The 21,359-nt window shown below is 38.9% G+C and overlaps 1 protein-coding gene across 30 annotated transcripts in view; it reads right to left on the bottom strand.

The window, feature by feature from the left end:
* Positions 1 to 21,359, bottom strand: part of PLD5 (phospholipase D family member 5) — a 175,484-nt gene that overhangs the window by 88,329 nt on the left and 65,796 nt on the right. For 15 of the 30 annotated variants that reach the window (XM_080585154.1, XM_080585169.1, XM_080585150.1 and 12 more), the window contains one exon: positions 15,184 to 15,320. The exons of 3 other annotated variants lie outside the window; for them this stretch is intronic. In XM_080585154.1, the coding sequence (XP_080441280.1) occupies positions 15,184 to 15,320 (137 nt within the window). Of the gene's footprint in view, positions 1 to 92; positions 294 to 15,176; positions 15,321 to 21,359 lie in introns of those variants that run through there. 12 more of the 30 variants (XM_080585156.1, XM_080585151.1, XM_080585155.1 and 9 more) reach the window with 6 other exon arrangements.

Below are 21,359 nucleotides of genomic sequence, written 5' to 3'. Positions count from 1 at the left end.
TTCTGAACTTGAACAAAGATAACAGCACAGAAACATAATATTTCCTGGGGATTAAGGAGCAATAACTAAGGCTTACTTGTTTTTCACTTTACCTCCAGCTGTCTTGCACTCCTAACTTCCTAATGAAGAGAGTCCCATGCTATAGTCTTTATTAATACAAGGCCAATCAGCATTCTTGCCTCCCAAGATGGTGAGAGGCATAGGGAGTTCATTAAGCTTGAAAACGTCAAACAAATGCCCCTCTTCATTGCCACGTAGCAGTATGAGTTCAATAAATTCTCATTACCTGAAACCTGGAAGAAAAAAAAGTTATGTACCATCATCATGATGGATTGCTGGAGCTGAAGGACATACGGGAGGGAGAGAGAAGATGCAACAAGGAACTGATTATGTAGACCTTCTCTTGACTTGCAATATGAAATAAGCTAGTTTTAAGTAAAAGTCAGCATTTAGAAAATGGGGGAGTTACTCTTTGATCTTTGCTACTGATTAAACATCACATCTATGTACCCCCCAAAGAAAATAAAAGCTAACCTTTTATTGTTTGTGGATGTGTTTATGGGCTTGATTCAAAGCTTTTGCTATCTTTAGTGGATTTTTCAAATAAACTCACCTTGGTTATAACTAGAAATAACAAAAGCAGAATTTATGAGTTAAGATTCTAGACATGACAGCTCCAGTTTATTTCCAGATATAATAGAAACAAATAGCACTAGAAAGTCCAAGCTTTCAATGAGGATTATACAAATAATTCTTTCCAAAAACTTCTACACATGGTCTAGTTATCTAATGGCATACTAAGTCAACGTAATTAGGGGAAGTGAAAAAAACAGAGAACAGTATTTCTGATCATAACACTCAAATATTCCACAAATATATTAGTGCAATATCTAAGATAATACATACAACATTAATGCCATAATATCTCTAGCTAATTTTCAGCCAGCTCTGCTGATAACCACTTTATCTTGCAGTATGATTTGTCAGATACAGGTTGAGGATCAATGAGTTTGGTATAGTGAGAGGTTATCCAGCTGATAGGCCATTGATTACTACCACAGGATTACAAGAAAGCAGTCTGTGATTGCTGAGATCTCAAGATGAAAACCTACTCTTTTATAATTTGTGCATACTTCCTGAGTACATTTGTGCCAGTACTGCTGAGCCTCTAAAGCTGTGTTAAATGTCCTTCCAGAATTTCTAAATGAATGAATCCACAATTGCCTTAAAGGAGGCTGTAAAGAGATGGGGATCAGTCTCTGATCAAGTGATAGGATGAGGGGAAATGGCCATGAGTTGCACCAGGGGACGTTTAGATTGGATACTAAGAAAAATTTCTTCAATTAAAGGGCTGTGCATCATTGGAACAGGCTGCCCAGGGAAGCAGCTGAGTCACCGTCCCTGGAGGTCTTCAAAAAATGTGTAGATGTAGAGCTTAATGACATGGTTTCATGGTGGACTTGGCAACGCTAGGTTAAAGGTTGGACTAGATGATCTTAGAGGTCTTTTCCTACCTGAATTATTCTATGACTCTATTCCCTGGTGGGAAGGTACAATTTTTGCTACCTGCGTTAGATTTTGCTCCTATTAATGGGGCTTTCATATATTGCATTGAACACTGGAGTGTGACCCAGATTTTTCTCAGAATATGCTCTAAGAATCTTCAAATACATTTGCTTGCCTCTTTCCTGGCTGCTCAGACTAAAATTAGACAAGATTGAAGTATACGTATTGATTGCACATTTACAAACTACACTGCTGAGATCACTGTGGAAACTTTACTAGGAAGAGCTACTGTTTGTTTCTTGATATTGCTGAATCAAGCAATGCTTTGAAACACTTTTTATGCACTTCATTAATGTCATGAAAAAGTACCTAAGGAAGACATTATTTTGACTTGGTATTTATACCTGTGTAAAACATTCCAAAGGTGGCAGTGACAATCCTCAGACACATTAACACGTTCAACTGCAGAGGGCTAATCCTACCTGCCTTCCTCATGTGTCATCTAATACAAACTTGAAAGATAAGTTGAAATACAACAAAAGAAATAGAGTAATTTAATATGGGTGAGCATACTTCAGAGAATGTATCATGCACATTCCACCTGAACAGCCCATATGGGGCAAAGGAGGACTCAGAGGATGAAATTATTGCATTGTTGTTATAGGAGATGCACTATTACAGTTAAAAAAAGTAGAAATGTAATCAACTACCCCACATTTTTTCAGCCCCTGATTAAGGGAAGAAAATAGCATCCTTGGAAAGAGTCTTGAAAATATAATACATGCATAACAGTTGATGATTTCAGCTGAGAGATAAAAGGAAAATGATTTTTAAAATTTCAGATCAAAGGTCAAAGCCTGTTTCAAAATCTGGATAACACATTCACCATTCTTTTGCACCAAAAATACTATTACTTTCATTAAATCTTCTTGCTTTTAAAGAAAAGACAAAATGATCTCTCCAGCTCAATACTTCACTGACAGTCAAGGGCACAACCCTATGAATTTTACTTGGTCACTGCTCTACAGGATCATCAGTGCACACTCAGTTAAAATATCTGCTGAATGAAAGCTGACCTTCCTACAGTGCTTTTCTACAGAGCTTCTAAGTATAATGTTTAGTCAGGGGAAGACAGTGCCATTTTGGGGACTACAAAGCAGTCCTTCCTTTGTGCACCAAGAGAGCAGAAGACCATCCCTTAGCCCATTATTTTCTGGGGAAAAAAAAAGAGAAAAGAAAAAAAAAAAGGTACAGACAGCAAGCACTCTATGCCAAAGTCCTGAGGTGACTAAACAGCCAAAATGTTAGTGATCTTACTGATGGCATAAGCTTCTCTCCCATTGCTTAGAACTCCACGTTCCAGTTATATCAAAACTCCCCTAAACGCTTACTCAGCAGTGAAACGTTTTAAAAAGCATTTCCTGGCATCTTGCCCTTCAGCAGAAGAAAATTTGCATTTTTACAGCATTTCAGCCTGTCAGCACTAAAACATTTTAATGGGTTTTGCAGCTGTGCAGGGAGAATTGCGAGATGGTCAGCGGATTCTTATGGCAGGCTGCTGGGAGACAAGTGCCTACGGGTGCTGAGGCAGGAGAAACCAGCTGACCTAACCAGACTTTACACTCCACAGAAAATTCAAACAGCAGCTTTCACCCACAATGAGTATGCCAAGAGCAGGGCTCCATGGGCTCTTTGTAGTAAGGACCATTAAAATCCTTGTTTTTCACTTGATCTGAACAAAAGCAGCAGCTTTCTGTAAGAACTCCTGAAAGAGCAAAAGCATAGCCAATTGCAACTTCAATCCCCATAAACTGCACGTAGTATATAGGCTTTAAGATCTTTATTGTCTAACTACTGTGTGGATTTGAGAAAGAAGGCATAAGCAAAATCAGAGAAATGTGGCATCCCAGAGTTCCACTTGGAGCAGGGGACAGCAGCGGGTCTGACTTCAAGGTGTTTCTTCAAAGGACGTTACTAAAGGTACAAGCCAGGCGGGTGAGCCTGCCAGGGCAGGGAGGCAGCAGTAATGCCAGGAGCTCGGCAGCACACGCAGCCTCGCTGAGTGCTTCAGGCTGGCGCAGGAGGGTTGCAGTACCACCAGCTGCCCTTCCTTCCTCAGGGTGCCTGGACAGTCGGTGTCAGTGGGTGAACAAAGTCAGGAGTCCAAGTAAAGGGGTAAATGCACATTCCTCTCTGCTAAGGGCAGAGGAGCGCTCCTTCTCCAAACCTCCTCCTCATGGTTTAACACTTGCCCTACATACTTCCCCCCAAAAGACATCCATTGGGCATCCCAAGCAGAGTCGGCTGTGTTGTTTCAGTACACTTTAATAAAGTCTAATTGCAGTCAGAAAAAAAAATAACCCTGCATAGAACAGCTTAAGTATTTTGATTCAAATAAAATTGAATAAAAGTAATAAAATTGAGATCACATAAGTATATTCACTGGGTTAGCTATCTCATGACACAGTCTTTAATAATTGCACCAAAACATTTCTGAACTAATTAGCCAAATTCTTCTCTTAGATATACTAATACATAACACTGTGGATTTGTTTGGTATTTGCAGCGCTGTGGCCAACGCAGATTTATCCTGGAGACACACTGTCTCTGAATATAGACTCACGATAATTCATCGAGGCAGGGAATATGCATGTGTGTAGGAGGGAGCCTGAAAAAGTTCCAAGGAATGGAGCTTCTGCCACTTGCTAAACCACTGGGGGATGAGAGACGACCACAAAAAGGACTGGATGGAAAAGCCGAGTGGAAATGCAAGAACACAGTCCAAACCTCACAAAGCCAATCCTAAATGATAAGGAAAGGAAAGAGAAGGAAAACAAGGTTACAGAAGTCTGTCAAGGGACAGAAAAGGAAATAAAACTGTAAAAATAAAGCAATGATAAGGCATTTTTACTACAACGCAAAATCTTATTAGAATGTAAGCCAGCAGAAAAGTAAGCCCACAGAGCAGTGACACCTCAATATACACCCAAGGACTCAACAACGTATGAGAACTGTAGATCAAGTATTAACAATTTAACACACCACCATTTATTATACAAAATGTCGACAGCCAAACTTCTTGAAACGTGTCTTACTACTCTGATCTGGAGTTAATGAGAGGAAAGGTGCTCTCCCCTCAGTGTCTGCCAGCATCCTGCCCATGCGGCACAGAGCCGCTGTGCCTCTGTCCTTGTCCTGCAAGCAAGGTGTTACAGCAGTCAGTGCCTTAAAAAAGTAAAGCCTTGCCCTTGTAAAGGGCAGAGCTGTAGCTCATGTTATCACGTTATTGACAGCTAGATGTTACATTGAAGGGTAAAGCATGAAAACATGAGGATCCTGAGGATCTTCTGAAGTGAACTGAAGTAAAAGGAGGTACGGATTGCTAAAGCTCTCATTGAAAAATGAAACAGGGCGACCTGATTCCACTGAATTCTGTGTAAGAAATGTATCTGCCATTGCTGTTTATTAACTAGGATGCCATATATATACTATTAACCAACAGACCCCACATCATTTTGTTTTCTCTTGTTCACTACCATACTATAATTGAAGATCTACGGGATTTGGTTCTCAAAAAACTCACACAATTGTCTTGTCTACGTTCATGCTTAATCTATAGACATGAAAGGACAAGGGCACCATCAAAAGAGAAACATTTTTAAGCCCTGATTTTAGTTACTAAAAATTTTATTTTTCCCCCCTTTCGCTTTCTACCTAGTTTTGAGGAAAGACCAGCCAATTTCATCTCATTTAATCGCTTTAACATTGGCCTTGTTTTTATTTCTGTTCTAAATACCTCTATTGCAGCTTAACGCCACAGTATTACTTTATCCACAATTTATACAAAAATAATTCCTGCTGAGCTTATTTTCTTAACAGCTTCTTTACACATTCTTAATTGTTAGCTGATGTTCACTATCTATGAATTATTTAATATAAAAGTTATTAGAAAGCTATTAGACTTTCTATAATAAAAATCTCCCAAATACAGTGATACACAACCGTTTCCCTGGCACCAAGCAAGAGTGTCCTGGCAGTCAGTGCCGACAACCCGCCCAGCTGCTGCCTGGAGCAGCTCTGCCCACAGCAAGGCGGTTGTCTCCTTCCTAGCAGAGAAGAGGACTGTGAGGGGCACACAACTCACACGATGCTGCCTGTCATAAGTGAAGTTATTCTTGCCCATCATGAATACGGAAATCCAGCTGCTGTCCTTGGTGTTAACATCACATTTTTATTCTCTTTTTTCCTCTTTTGGTATGCGTACTGCAGGGAATACCCTGAATATCCATCAGCCAGGAATCAGGAGCTTTTATTTCCCAAAACAATCTATTAGGCACTGACTCGGTGCCTGTTTATCCACTGGAAAGAATCTGTCTCTTTCCTTTGTTTGCACTGTATTTTAGCCCTGGGTAAATACCATTACTTTTTTTTTTTCAAATTCTCTAAAATTTAACAGCTAAGTGTCAGAGACCTGTATGGCTGCTGTGCATCTCTGTACAAGCCCTTCATCAGCTGGGTTATGCCTATTCAGCTTCTTTGAGCAGATACCCATTAACTGTGCACCTATCTGTAAAACTGCACAACGTCTTCTAACACATCACCTTTATTGAGGCTCTTAAAAGGTCAACAAATATCATGTAAATAGCCACTATCGTATATATGAATTACTTGGTGAGATATTATTTTAAATCAGCTTGTGACCATGTAGGCTCATATAAAACCCCTTTTTGAGGCTTAAATATTACAAATAAATATTAAAGGAATATTTAATTTTTTTTTCTTTAATGACAAAATGTATGATGTCTTTTTACTTCCTTCCACAGAACCCTGATATTCTTCTATGAACGCTTTGTAACTGTAAATAGCAACATTAATTTGGTCTGAATAATCATAAATCATTAAGCGGGAATATGACTGCTGCCTTCATTCCTCCCAGCCTGTGTATCTTCCAAGAAGATAATACTTGATTATCTTGGTACGATTTGGAATGGATAGATGTGTTAGCTCTCAGCTGCAGAAACCAGTCAAGAATAAAGATGTTATTTTTCTGATAAATGAATGTGATTTTACGATGTTAATGGTAATTTAAAGAGAACCTTCTGAGTAAGAACTCTCTTCCCAGAAGAGGAGCAAAAGGATATTCTATGATGTTGACATTTCCAGAATCCAACAATCCGTTAAGTTTAATTAATGCCCTTCTTGCCCAACAAGAACAAATAAAACTACTCTGCAAAACAATGAAGGAAAATTCAAGGTAAAACCTTTAGTCAGCAACTATTTGAGATCAGCACTGCTAATTCAGCAGATATACTCTAGGTAGGAATGGTAATAAAAATCCACAGATGAAAAGAAAAAAGTACTCAAAGTATCCCTTCCCAAAGGACATTACCAGCACTCAAATTACAAAGGCAAGATTCTATAGAAATTTCCAGGACACCTTGGGAGCATGAAGATTGATTTGACTACTGTCTGTTGCTTTTAGGTATCTATTTGTATTTATGCTTTACAAAAAAAAAAAAAAAAGGTAATTCAGTCCACATAGATTTGCATATGGTGAAAATTGCATCAACTATAGCTTTGCATGACCAAGAAATACTGTGCTTTCATTTACCCATTTTTGTATTGAAATACTTTAAGGTTTTATGAACTTACATATATTCACATTTGTAAAACTACATTTTTCTTCAGTACAAAGCCAGTAGAAGTTGAGCTCTAAGACATATTACTTTAGAGACTGATTCAAGTCCAGCTGGCTTGAGGAGGTATTTCACAGATAACAACAAAGAATACTAAAACCTCCTTTTATTTTCCCAATCATTTTGAAATAAATGTGTTGCAAGATCAATGAAGATCGATTAGCTATATGCCTGCCAAGTTAACAAAAGATAACAGAATATCATCTGTGCTCAGATATCAATATATTCTCAGAGTCCCAAGCAGTTCTAGGGGGGAAAAAAAAAAAAAAAAAACAGTAAAAAGTACAAAGCTAAAACTTCTAATGTGTCATTAAATGCTCATCAGAGATTTAGTCTCAGAGGCATGATGAATCTTCCCCCTCATATCAGAAGGCACGCAAATCACTGATGGCTCTTAGAAGAACCATTTCAATACACAGAATGTGAAGAAACCAGATTTAAAATTAACAGATTATGATGTTCTCAGTCATGAAAACTCACTTTGAGCTGTATGATCATTTTCAAATAGTCTTTTTTGGAAAGGCGGGCCATTAAATACAGAGTAAATGACATATGGGAAATTGCATCCTGCAGAAATGAAGGCTGGTATTTGTGCTTTATTTTTCTGTTTTCCGCTCAGGTTGACAGGAAGTAAATACATGAAGGAAAAAAATCTAAAATATAACATGAAAAGATAGTACTGGCAATGAGATGGATCAAGATCTCCAGTACATTTTTTCATCTTGATCAGGAGGGTTGGATGTGGGAAACCTGAATAAAGGAACAAAACTCTTGTTTGTTTAACAGAATACAAACAGGTTCAGCTGCCCAGCAAGCAAGAGTACTTTGTATCTGAGGCATTAAGCAGGGACACTGATGCTGTGGACTAACCACAGAGACATGGACATACAGAGACCAGTGCCTCTGGACCTGTATCAGAATATATCGCCACGTACTAACATGAGGAAAAACAAAATCAAGAAGGAAATCCTGAAAGTTTCAGTCTAGTAAGTCCTAGTGAAACACATACAGAGCATCTGAAGAGAACAGTCCTAGCAAACCTCAGCCATCCAGTCTCCTCTGTGCCTCCCAGCGAGGCATTAACACAAAGATCCACCACTGTCTGACTGGAACTTCAGTGCTACGACTGGCAAAGTGTGCTGCTCGTGGCTGGAAACGACACTGCCAGCTCCAGCTTACCCAACCAGACAATACCGATATCTCTGGGATGCTGAAAGGGCTTCCCGCCATTGACACCCCGACAGCTTTTTTGTAACTGTGACACTGCCCAGCCGCTCTGGGATGCGCACCCTGCCACGTCTGCAGCAGGTCACCAGAGTGTCTTAGACCTGTACTCTTGAAGAGTATCAACTCACACTAGCTGAAAGGACACTCACAGAAGCATTGTAGGGTTAGACACAGACCTCCACACATCTCCTGTAAGCTGACAGGGTAATAAGTACTTCTTCTCTATGCCAGCGGGAGGGTGGAGCAGCAATTAAACTAAATGGTGTCACTGGAACAGGTGCTTGCGAGGATCTGAGGCAGCACCAGCCCCGGCTGAGCACACAAGTCTCGCTGCAATAGAGCATCAATTCAGACAGATCCTACTGGGAATTTTAGCCACTTTTAATGCCTTTTTCCACAGAGAAAAGGAAGAAAGATTTACTGGGGAGCTTTATTAAGTTGGATAGCTATTCTCAATAGGGAGAATAAAAGCCTCTGATATGTGGCAAATCAGTCTTCAAGATCAGAAGAATGACCAATAATTTTAGATTTAATAACTCTTTTTAGAATAGGCTTACAATCCGGTAAAGAAAATGACCTTGGAAATTTTATGAGTCCTGTTGGGAAGAAATAATTTGAGTTTTCTGCACATCTTAAGTTAAGAAGGAAAAAAAAAAAAAAAAAGGAAAAGAAAAAGAAGAGATTTGATCACAGACAATTGCCAGCAGACTGAAGAGAAGAAAAGGCTACTCTGGTACACAAATTGTCCCTTTATCCCATCCACAATACTCAGGATCCATGAAATAATTGGAATTTGATTTCTGCTAAGGGTGGAACATTTTCTCTGAGGCAAGTTCACAAATTTTGAGTCATGAACCAAGAAATACATACTTAAATGTATAAATCGCAAGAATACAAAAAGACATCAATCTCTGTATTACACCCTAAACAACGCTTAGCGTAACAGAAAAAGCTGCCTTAAGGAGACTCTAACACAATCCATCAAACTCCAGAGGAAACCACTGGATTTAATTGAACAAAGAGTGGGTGAAAAATAATGGCTTGTGAATTTGGACAAAATGCATTGAAGCCCAAACCCATCCACACAACGTAATTAATGGTAAACTACCTTCTGGCAGTAATGCAGTAGAATAATATCTACACAGAACATGCTGATGAGTTTTGGCACTTTTTTTTTAATTTGTGAAAGCATTCTTTATAGCTGAAAGTAAATGCAAAACAAACCAACCCTTTTTAGGTATTAGGGCAGGAACAGACAAGAGAGAATCTTATTCTGCACTGACACCGAAGAATCATTAACAGAGCATCTTTTCCATTGGAATACATTTTTAAAAAACGAAAAAATAAAAGATAGGAAAGGTTGAGCTTCCCCTGGTGCAAATCTTTTGAATTACTGACTTCCCTCCCTGGCCCAATGAGTTGAATGCCCTTGCAAATGGTAGGTAGTCCACCAGCTCTTTGCAGCATCCAGCCATAGACACTTCAATAGTAAGGGTGCTCCTTCTTCTGATGCAAAAATAAAATGACTGAAAATATGGAACATTTGAAAAATTAAGTAGTTTTATAGCTCACTCTCTCCATCACCCCCAAAACAGGAGGACAACAGTCATCATGTTGACAGAAGGCAGTTTTATGCCAAGTGCCTAAGTGTTTTGTAAATAGAAATCTTCAGTTGCTCTTTAACAGGCTTATTTTCAAAATCTGAGCATCTTGTTCTGTTTAGACATTTAATTATTATGCCTGTCATAGTTTGTTTATTAAATAGAAATCAGTCAATATAAACCTTGCTATGTTCAGAACCCACGCAGCGCAAGAAAAATCTCCCCCACAATCAGCCAGGGGCAAAGCAGTTCCAAGGTAAAACAACGTAAGTATGTGCTGCAGTATGTTCACTTAATAGTGTTGCAAAACCCTACTGAGAGAAATACCAGAGATTTTTTTAAATTTTTGTGGTTTATTGCTTTATAAAACTGTGGGCCATCTCTCACAACCTGAGAATAAAGGAGTATCTAACAAAACTCAAAGCAACACATGGTAACTGTCCAACTGTAACTGCAAGCGAGAGGGAAGATCTACTAGGAGCTACCTGCAATCTCTGCTTCAAGGGGCATCAGACAGGCCAGACAAGGAGAGCTAAGGGTGTATGCAATTTCTGTAGGACCCCTAGCATCACTATCAGCAGGAACAAGCAGAAAAGGAGGCTTAATGAACAGCTGAAGTTACCAGTAACAGACCAAAAAGACCTTAGATTAAACACTTCAGATAACAGAGACCCTCTCTTATCATCTGTAATTTCTTCTGTTTCCCAGATTGTCATTTTTAGAGTTCACCAGCTAGTTTCAACACAGCCATGTAAGTTTCAACTAATGTTGTTATGCCAGAGGCTAGTCAAGATTTATTTAAAAGAGACCAGCCATTAAAAAGTACTATTTTCAAATTACAATAATCTAATTTTTAAGCTGCACTGTCTAATGGACCCAGGGCAAGACAGGCAAAGGTCCTGGACCGCTAAGCATATGCTCTTAACCAGCCTCATCCATCAGGGCTGCCTAACAACATTACTGTGGACGTCTCAGGAGAATTATTTGTATCCCATACCAAGCACAAACTGTAAAAATTCCACTTTTCACAGTCATTACTAATTCTTTTAAATCCCTAAGTGTCAATCAGTTGGCATTCCTTTTAATAGAAAGGGTCAAAAGCCATTTGTACTTCGTTAAGTCCAGCATTCTAAAATCAAATTATGTGGAACCAAGCCAGGAGTGTACTGCATTCTCTGAAGCAAAACGATGCCTCTTAACAGACCTGGTCCAACTGTAAAAAAAAATAAAAAAATTAAAAATTAAAAAATACACAACTACTTTCAGTAAGCCAGTTTCTTCATAAGTAACTTAAGGTATGAAATTTATATGGGAGACTGTAAATGAGTATAAAGAGCATTATTTCATCTAAACCAATACAATTTTCCAGTCAGCAGAACTCAGATTCTAATTTCAATTCTGAAGCCAGAATCTGTCTGCCAGACCAATTTTACAGACCTTTCCCCACCTCCACGCAGATCTTTTTCTGAATGGCGCCATGTGTGTCAGTAGGAGACAGTAATTTTTAGAATGGTTCTTGGTGATTATTCTGATGAGTACATGTATTTGCCCTCAATTACTAGGACAGACTTGTAATCACTTTTAAATTATCAATTTGTACTTTTTGGATTATATCATCATAAGCAAGATTTAAAAAATAATCAAAATAATTCTGTATTTACACATCAAATGAACAAGATTTTCAGTCATTTCTTAGTTAAATACTGAATCTGCTCAATATTACTGAATATTGAGTTTGTCTGCCTATGTAACAAACAAAATGCAAAATGGTTTTGTAGCTTCCAGCAATCTGACTTCATATTGTGACAGTCAAAAATGGTCTGTAAGGTAAAATGCTTTTCAGTTCTCAATCATAGGCTGAGCTTTTCAACAAGAAGCTCAGAGATTACAAATCATAATTAATAGTTCTGTTTTCAAACTTAGTTTCGTTTCTTCAAATTGCTATTTCCTGTGTGTTTTTTTCAGGTGGGCAGTAACAATCCTTTCAGCGATGGTGAAGACATGCAAAAAAGCCTGCTTTCTCCACTTCCCTGACAAGTTTTTGTTACAAAATTCCCAAGAAATATATGTACATCAGTAAAGAGGAAGGTCTTTATGACAACACATCTAGTAAGTATTCCTTATATAGTACAAGTTTAAGGATTAATAAAAAAGGAATCTCATGTTGAATTACAGCAACCCAATCAGAAAGGTTGTATTTGTATTCCTGAACAACACAATCACAACAACGTAAAGAAGACGTAGAGGCTTTATGTGAAAATACTGCTTACAACATAATTCACCGATATCTCTCTCAGGCTACAAAAAGATCTGGACTTCTAAAAATGTCTTCCTTTTACTTACCCTCCTCCCTCCCCCCAGTTCTCAATTCTCACTTGTTATTTTTTGGCAAAAGCTCCAAAAATTCCTAGCTGAAGCACTATTCTAGACCACAGTTCTATTTTAGCTATATTTTCCTTTAGAATCAAAACACAGAAATGAAGTTGATTTTCAGGAGATGAAAGCCTTTAACAAACCACCATAGAAATTCTTGTCAAATCAATACCATTCTTTCCCATCAAGCTTCTTCACAAAAATAATATAAAAAAATAACTAGGATCATACACATAAACTTGTACTTGATAATAATTTCATCTGAAAAAATGTCATTCTATTGCCATCCTGTCTCAGCACATCCTGCAAATGTAAGCACCTGTTCCTGAATTTCAGTGAAAGTACTCACACAGCAGAAATGTAAGAATTCAATAATTCTTGTCTTACTTATTAAAAGTGCTTAGCCCGAGTACTAAATATATGCCACACAGCAATTGATCTTACAGCACTTCAGTTAAGTCTGCAATATATTTAACACAAAAAGGAGCCCATTTTCATCACGTAAAGAAGGATTCAATGTTAGTAGGTAGCAGCTGCCAGCACTTGGATACTGCAATAGCTGTTATTAGAAATGGTTTAGGCAGTTTATAGACACAGCATTGATGTGCCTTCTGGTTCAAGTATTAGTAGCTAGATCACGCACTTGAATCACTCTGTGAAAGGCATCTTAAAATAGAGCTGGGTTCTGAGATCACTTTTATCACTGTAAATGCAGAACAGTTTCGACTCTAATGGATAACATCAGCATGCCGGATTTACACCCAGGCTCCTCTTACACAGTCCAACAGAAACAAGAATGACACACACCAATAAAGAACTGAGCAGAGATGAGTATTCTTTGGAAAGGGAGATTGGTGTATCCCAAACAAAGAGACAAAAGCAGTTAACCTCTTAGACATGGAAAAAATCATATGCCAGTTCACAATAGCACTGTACATGGCTCCCACTCTTGATTTTTTTCCATTTGAAAAATACAAAGTGAAGAATAAGTTCTTCCTTGGCTAGGTCTGGGGACAAAATGTGGAACCTTTAGTTTAAAAAACTAAGAGATAAACACAGTCCACAACTAAAGTCATGTGCAAATTGAAGCAAATGAGCAGAAAGACTTTCTCCTCATCTGACCTAGTTCTGTCAAAGATTCACACACAGAGAAGTGGGTGTAGAGGTGACACATACAGTATCTTAAAAAATTTTGGAAGGCAACAACTCACAGTAAAGAATACCTAAGACCCTGATGGGGAAATGAAAGCTAACTGAACTCTAGAATATACAGGCAAGATCTCAGAAGGCTGTCCAGAACCGTGGGCATACCTGAAAATGAACAGATTCAGGCCAAGTCATTTTACAAGAAAAAAAGTGCTGGAAAAATGAAGTCCTGGAAGCATGGTGTCAACAGAATGGGTTTCAGGACACAGCTGCCTGCAGGATACAGGTATGTAATATTTGAAAGAATATTCTAGCAAGCGAATTTGAAGAATCTCTCTTTGCTTTTTTACTGGATTGTAAATTGCTGCTGACTGTGCAGTGACAGTTGCACCATAGAAAAACATTACGATACTGTCCCCAAAAAGGTTGCACACAAAATCAACAACTTGCAGAAACAAGAAGAGAAGGCTCCAACAGACACGAACATTTCATTAGCTTATGCTAAAAAACAAATATCAATTTCTCCAACTCACCATAGACCACTGGTAGCTGGGTAGATTCTGAACGCATTCTGTGGAGTGGTCAGCCACAGCTGCTGGACCAGGTTGCCCAGGGTGGCCGCGGAGCCCATCCTTGGAGCTACACAAAGCCCAGCTGCGGACAACCCTGAGCAGCCATCTATAGCCGAGCCTGCCCTCGGCTGAGGATGGACTGGGAGAGCCCCAGAGACCCCTCCCCACCCAGGCAGTCCCATGACCCCATGAGAATTGAGAAGTTACTTAAGGGTAACTGTTCTCCCACAGACTGAATCACTGAGGGTGCTCTACATGCAAGTTAAAGCCTTGAAGAAAAGCAGAATACAACTGTGAACAAAGTCCACAAATGTTTGTTGTTGTGTTGTGTTTTTCTTTAAACCAGCCTTGCCAGAGAACAGAAGAGGGCCTTGGACAATACGATGTAGAAAAAGCACTGGACGTCACTGACAAACAGATTTGTGGAGGAGCCTGCCAGTGAGGAGAGGTAGAATGAAATTCACAGGCTCGAAATGAAAGGCCTGAGAAAACTAATCACCTACTTCAATTTAAGGTTGAAAGAGATGCAAAACCATGGCAGGTGTCTGAGGCAAATCTTAATCTAATAAAGTCAATACTCCATTCTTTCTGTCTGTATCACTAATTCCTCACAGCTCCTAGCCAAGGCACTGTGCATGTAAAGGGAGTGCAATGAGCAGGAATAGGCTGTACAAAAGCGGCAGCCTTAGGTCAAAGGTGATCAGTGACCTTCCCTGTGAAAGAAAGTTCTTGATGAAAGAAAGATATGGTGGAACTGGGAGCAGCATGAACCTCATTTGAAGCATGAAGTCCTCATTTACTGAAACGTAATGGACTTCGACCCACGCTTACAAAATAATTGAACTAACACAAGGGCCTTGCTCAAAACACCGCACCAAAAACATTTTCAAAAACTGTGTGCTTTATTTTGTCAAATAAACCTTCAAAACAAGAAACCATCTTTTCCTGTTTCCTACTCTTACCAATTACACCACAGGATTATGGTAGTTATTACACATCATTGTATAGCACATATATATTCTTATCCACCCCAAAAGAGAAGTTTTGTTTGTTACCTCTTACCGACAGTTATTTTGACAGTTCTTTTCTGAGAGTCCATCCTCATCTTCTCCCATAATATCCACTGCCGAAAATATCAGTGCAACCAGAATTGCAAAGCAGCATACCAGTGCAAAGATCACAATGCATCTTTGCTGGGACTGAAAGAGATTAAGATTAAAAAAGTTTTAATGGGGTGATCACATTCCAGTCAATGACCTGAGACTCTACAAATTTTAAATAAGATCTAAACTTCTTTGAAGATCTTACTGCCATAGCTGTCAACATGAAACACACCCCGGGATGAAAACAGCCTCAAAACCTTCCTCAGTGTATCACCTTGAGATGTATTTTATACTTCTCAGACACTGTTAAATAATTCATGTCACAAATAATATTCATAATTTAAACTGTCTTCTGTTTGTACCAAAAGGAAAGCATTATACATTAAAATAATGTTTCTCACATTAACTGCATATTTTCTGATTGAGCATCACAGATACAATACACACTTCAGCATGGCAATCAAAAGCCTTGAGAGTTTTGTTGTGTTTGGCTGAAATAAAACATGTAATTGCAAGAAGACTGAAGGACAAAGTCCTTTTTATTGCTACACAAAGTAACTGGCATTGTTATAATCCTCACAGCAATTGAGACACTGGCCAGTCCTTGCCCCACAGCACTTATAATACACGGAAAACAGATGTTAGATGGGATTCAAGGAAACAGTGGGAGACCGCTGGTCAATACAACAGGCAATGCTCTCCGCATTTGAGAGAAAATTAAACACAGCATAGCACGTCCTTACCCTTCAATATGAAATCCTGCAGCATTAAACAGGATACAAGTGTGTATAGCCCTAGATAAATGTGAAACCTTCTCCAGAATCTCCTGACATGCAATTTACACAGCTGCACAAATAAAGATTATTTTTATTCTGAAACCTACTGTTTAAATATACAGTGTGTGTTTTTCTATTGAAGAAAAAATTTTATTGAACGTGTTTTTGTGCAAAAATCTACTTGTTACCATAGTTATTTTATTAATTTTCATTATTGCCCTGTAAATGAAATTTCACATTCAAAAAGGTTTTATAAAGAATGGGAAAGAGGGAAAATGCATAAGAAAGCAATCAACCTAATGCTTGTGCCTTGAAAACAACTTTATAGTATTTCCATCGCTTTTGACACTTATTTTAAGAGGTAATATGTTTCAGACTAGCAAGAACTTTTCCATGTCTGCATAAAGAAAAGGCCAACTTTTTTTTTTCTTTAAAAATAAGCTTCCAAAACTTCCAATTCAGCACACATCCCAGAAAAACCAAGCTCAGTGAAATGCTTATTTAGAACATAGTATAAACAACTTCCTTGGAGAAATAGGAACCATTTTTCTGAAATTCAGTGAGAAAGTATCCTTTTACCTTTATCCTTTTACCTGGGAGATGAGTGGCTGGAAAGCTGCCTGGCCGAGAGGGACCTGGGAGTATTGGTGGATAGTCGGCTGAATATGAGCCAGCAGTGTGCCCAGGTGGCCAAGAAGGCCAACAGCATCCTGGCCTGCATAAGAAGCAGTGTGGCCAGCAGGTCTAGGGAAGTGATTGTGCCCCTGTACTCGGCTCTGGTGAGGCCGCACCTCGAGTACTGTGTTCAGTTTTGGGCCCCTCGCTACAGGAAGGACATGGACGTGCTCGAGCGAGTCCAGAGAAGGGCGACCAAGCTGGTGAGGGGTCTGGAGAACAAGTCTTACGAGGAGCGGCTGAGGGAGCTGGGCTTGTTCAGCCTGGAGAAGAGGAGGCTCAGGGGTGACCTTATCGCTCTCTACAGTTACCTTAAAGGAGGCTGTAGAGAGGTGGGGGTTGGTCTGTTCTCCTACGTGCCTGGTGACAGGACGAGGGGGAATGGGCGAAAGTTGCGACAGGGGAGTTTTAGGTTGGATGTTAGGAAGTACTTCTTTACCGAAAGGGTTATTAAGCATTGGAACGGGCTGCCCAGGGAGGTGGTGGAGTCACCATCCCTGGAGGTCTTTAAAAGACGTTTAGATGTTGAGCTTAGCGATATGGTTTAGTGGAGTACTTAGTGTTAGGTCGGAGGTTGGACTCGATGATCTTGAGGTCTCTTCCAACCTAGAAATCTGTGATACTGTGATACTGTGATACCTAACACTAACACTGAATATATTTAGGTTATATGCATATTTTAAATATAATGCATATTAGACAGTTCTACACCTTTCAAATGTATGTTTAAACTTGTGCTAATACATTACCTAAAATCTTATGAGAACATAGCATAAGAAAATCTTCAAGCATTTGCAAAATCTACTCCTGAAACAAATACCATTTGGACTTTTTTTTTTTTTTTTTTTGCTGCTAGGTATACTTATGGCAACATATGAACAAAAATTAGAAATGACTGCATTTGGGTGCCCAAAGCTGCAGTCACATGCCCAGTAGGACGTCATCCTCTCACTAAGACCACCTCTCTCACACAGTTTGCTACAGTTCTCTAAGGATATTTGCAGAAACCAATGCAGCTTCTTCCAAGCACTGGCTTTATTTCCGTGGCAGCAAGACTGCAAGGCTACTCCCATACCAGCAAGCCAAACAGAGCCAGGGCTTGTTCTCTACCCTAAGGACAGAGGCAGTGAGCCAGCACAGCTCTCGCCACTAGCGCTTGTTTTACTCTAGTAACAGGATAACTGCAGTCATCCTACTCACTGGAAACAGTCTCGAGCCCATACTGTGGTCAAAATTTGGCTAAACTGCAGCAACAGGCATCCTAGCTCCTACACTGTACACATGACTGCGTGGCACCACTCCAGGAATTGCCTCCCATCCTCTTGCTGTGTCTCCACGCAAGCAGCAGCACAACTGAGCACTCCAGGGGCCCCGGGGCCAGGAGGGAGCACGTGAGCCTTCAAGGCTGGGCCAGCCAGGCTGAGGCAGCAAGAGATGTTTCATTGAAGGGAGCCTGCAGTACCTTCTATCATCCTAAAATGTCCCTGAAAACCTTTGTGAGCACCTTAAACCTAAAAGGCCAAAAGCTACAGCAGATCCAAAATGATATGGTATCACAAGAGGAAGAAGAACAAAGGCGAGTGAAACCGATAAGTGCCTTCAATACCAGGACATTTTATGGTAGCAATATCCAGGTGGTTTTGTTCCAGGAACATGGAAAGGGGAGGCCAAAATAATCATAGAATCATTTAGGTTGGAAATCGAGCTTTAAATCCCATTCCACATAAATTCAGGGAATATAGTCAAGGCTTCTAGACTTCAGTGTTGTAGTCTAAGTTTGTATACAGTTTAAATCCCTATTCTTTCAGTTCTGAGCATGCACAGCTTGCCAAGCTCTGCAGTTTGACTGCTTCTTATTAGAGCAGCATACCATTAGCACCACTAATAAGACCACTGCTATTCTACCAGCACTAAAATAAAGACAGAATTACATATGTCTAATTTACTGCTCTTATTTACACAGATAATCTGTATCAAGCATTCCTCTTTGACAGTCATAATAGATTAGTTATTTCACTTTTTCTTAAGTACCAGCCTAACAGTGTGTTCACAAGTAGTGTAGGGGACCTTTTAAATTCACACATGCTAAAAAGGAACCTTACCAAACTGCAAGAATATTATTTTTTCTTTGAACTAAGGACAACACAAAATATTAAATAAATAAATAAATAAGCAAAGTTTCCAAAGTTTACTATTCTCCTAATCCCACATTATTAGTTAGAGACCTGAAAGGCTAGGTAAAGATCATTAAAAAAAAATCATACAGATAGTAAAGAGGGTTTTGAATGTTTTTACAGTTCATCTTGAAATTACTCTTGCTGAGTGGTGATTTTTGCCAGCTTTTAAAACTACATGTTACATTAGGAATGAATATTTGAATATTGCTTATCTTCAAATTCATGTTTATATTAGAAAACAAAGAAACAAAAATAGCTACTGGCAACAAATAAGTCTCCAGAGCCTTTCTTTTGACAATGGTAATAAATCTTAATTTTCATGCACTACCACCAATACTGCAGACAATTTTATAATAGGCTTTTTCCAATTATAATAGATCGGAACAGCCCATGCCGCTGTTCTATTCTACTGCGTGCATGTGCGCACGGGCATGTATGAGTAGTAGCAGGCTTCTTGAAAGAAATTAATTCAACACAGAAGAGCTCACGCCGCAGAGAGACTAGAAGGAATTTGTTAGATTTGCTCTTCAGGCTCTTGCATCAGTGAGCTTGGGCAAACTGTTTGCTTGATGCTATGGTGTTGTACGGCCCCTTGGCAACGGGGATCTGAGCTTATCAGACCTATCCTCTTGCTGCTTTCAGTACATGCCTAAAAACCCTCTGTGTTTAAGCTTTCACTCTTCAACACTTAGTTATGGAATATAGTCGGAAGACCTCTAAAGCATATGTAGTCCATCTCTCCATATGCACAATTAATTTAGACAAATACTACTTCTAAAAGATGTTTGTTCTAAAAAATTTCCAGTTGAAAGAGATCCTGCATTCTCTTCAGGTAACCTGCCCCATGCATTGGTACCTTAATGATGCCTAGCTAATTCTCTCCTGCTGCAATATTATCTTTTTCCTTCCCATATGTGCTGAAAATAGAGAGGCAGTGTTTCATTCTTTCCTGCTGTGACCTTTTATACATTTGAAGGTTGCTGGAGGTGCTATGAGGCCTGGGCCCAGAGCATCAGAGGACAAGGATGGCTGAGAGTTTCACTCTCAAGAAGTGCAGACTTCTTTCCAGCATGATCCCCAAGATTCTGTTACATGACAGACATATTTCTTCAAAGCTCAGAAAGAATGAGAAATAAACCCTGCAGAAATGAGGACTATCAAAAATGCTGCTATTTTCCACTTCATGAGCAAAGTGCATTTCTTTCACCTGCCTCATCCACCTTAAACAATACCATTGTTTAAAAAAATAAAATCCAATCAGATACTGCATTTACTAAATGAAAGCATGGTATTTTTCATGCTGTTATACCCCCAGGTAGAAAGCGAGAAAAAGAGCAAAACCTGAACACAATGACTATGCATTACAGCACCACTCAGAGAAGATTTTCTTCTGAGAAGGACTCTATCTGTTTATTTTTATTAAGAAAAATGATAGTCTGTGTCAGTTAAGGTTGCATCAGAGCCAGGGCTATCCAAGCAGAATTTACAATGAGAGCAAGAAAACACCCTCCGTCTTTACTGCATTCCCATTGCTCAAAGGCTGTTAAGAACATTTCAATGGCCTATAGCTTTAACTTTCTTCACAGACAGTAGATATCTCTGTAACATACACATAATGAACCTATTACATGTAAACACCCAGAAAATAAGAAATTTTGTCAAGAAAAAGTCACATAAATCATTTTTGATTTCCATCTTTCCTACTCACAAACCTTGTTATCCTGCTGGTGAAGGTGAAAATAACATATACTTTGACCTTTAATAAAAACTTTCTGGCAAACTCTACAAACTTTGTCCAGATTATTATAGGAGAGAAAACTGGATGGAATATCACTCTCATTGAAAAAAAAAAAGGAAGACATTTTACAAGTAATTCAGATGATTCTACTGCATATATATATATATATATTTCCATGCTTTTAACAGTAATCTAAATTATGGAATAGGAAGGAAATGTGCTGATTAAGTTTTCAATCAAAAAAGCAGAATATATTTAAAGCACGCTGGAAGACTAGATTAAAATTTCAAAATATTCTTGACAATTCAGAGAATATGTTGAGAAAAACAGGTTAAAATTCAATTAAGGAAGAAAAAAAGCTACCAGCAGGTATAAGCAAGCAGTCGCACAGATACAGAAACTTAGAAACCATTAGGAAAAAAGGACAATAAAAATGATTAAGAGGCTGAAACACATGCTTTAAGAAGAGAGACCAAAAAAAAATACAATAGGACTCTGTAGTTTGGAGAGGAGAAAAATCATCAGAGCACTGGATAAAGTGAAGGCAAAATTACTATTCACCAAGTAGCACGATACCAGAAATAGGGATGTTTATTGAAGCTAGTAGAAGTTAAGTTTCAAACAGATCAAGTACTTTTTTATACAGTGGATATTGAACATATGGAATTTGTTGTCACAGGAGGCTGTGAAAGCAAATAGCAGCGGCAGGTTTAAAAAGGGATTAGATAATGCCTTTGACAACATGTCCAGAGCAGCTGCTAGAGGAAAC

The sequence above is a fragment of the Anser brachyrhynchus genome (genome assembly GCF_964034855.1).
Source record: "Anser brachyrhynchus genome assembly, chromosome: 3".
In the NCBI taxonomy this organism is placed as follows: Eukaryota; Metazoa; Chordata; class Aves; order Anseriformes; family Anatidae; genus Anser; species Anser brachyrhynchus.
The sequence above is the reverse complement of the archived record's forward strand: the minus strand, read 5'-3'. Positions and strand labels throughout refer to the sequence as shown.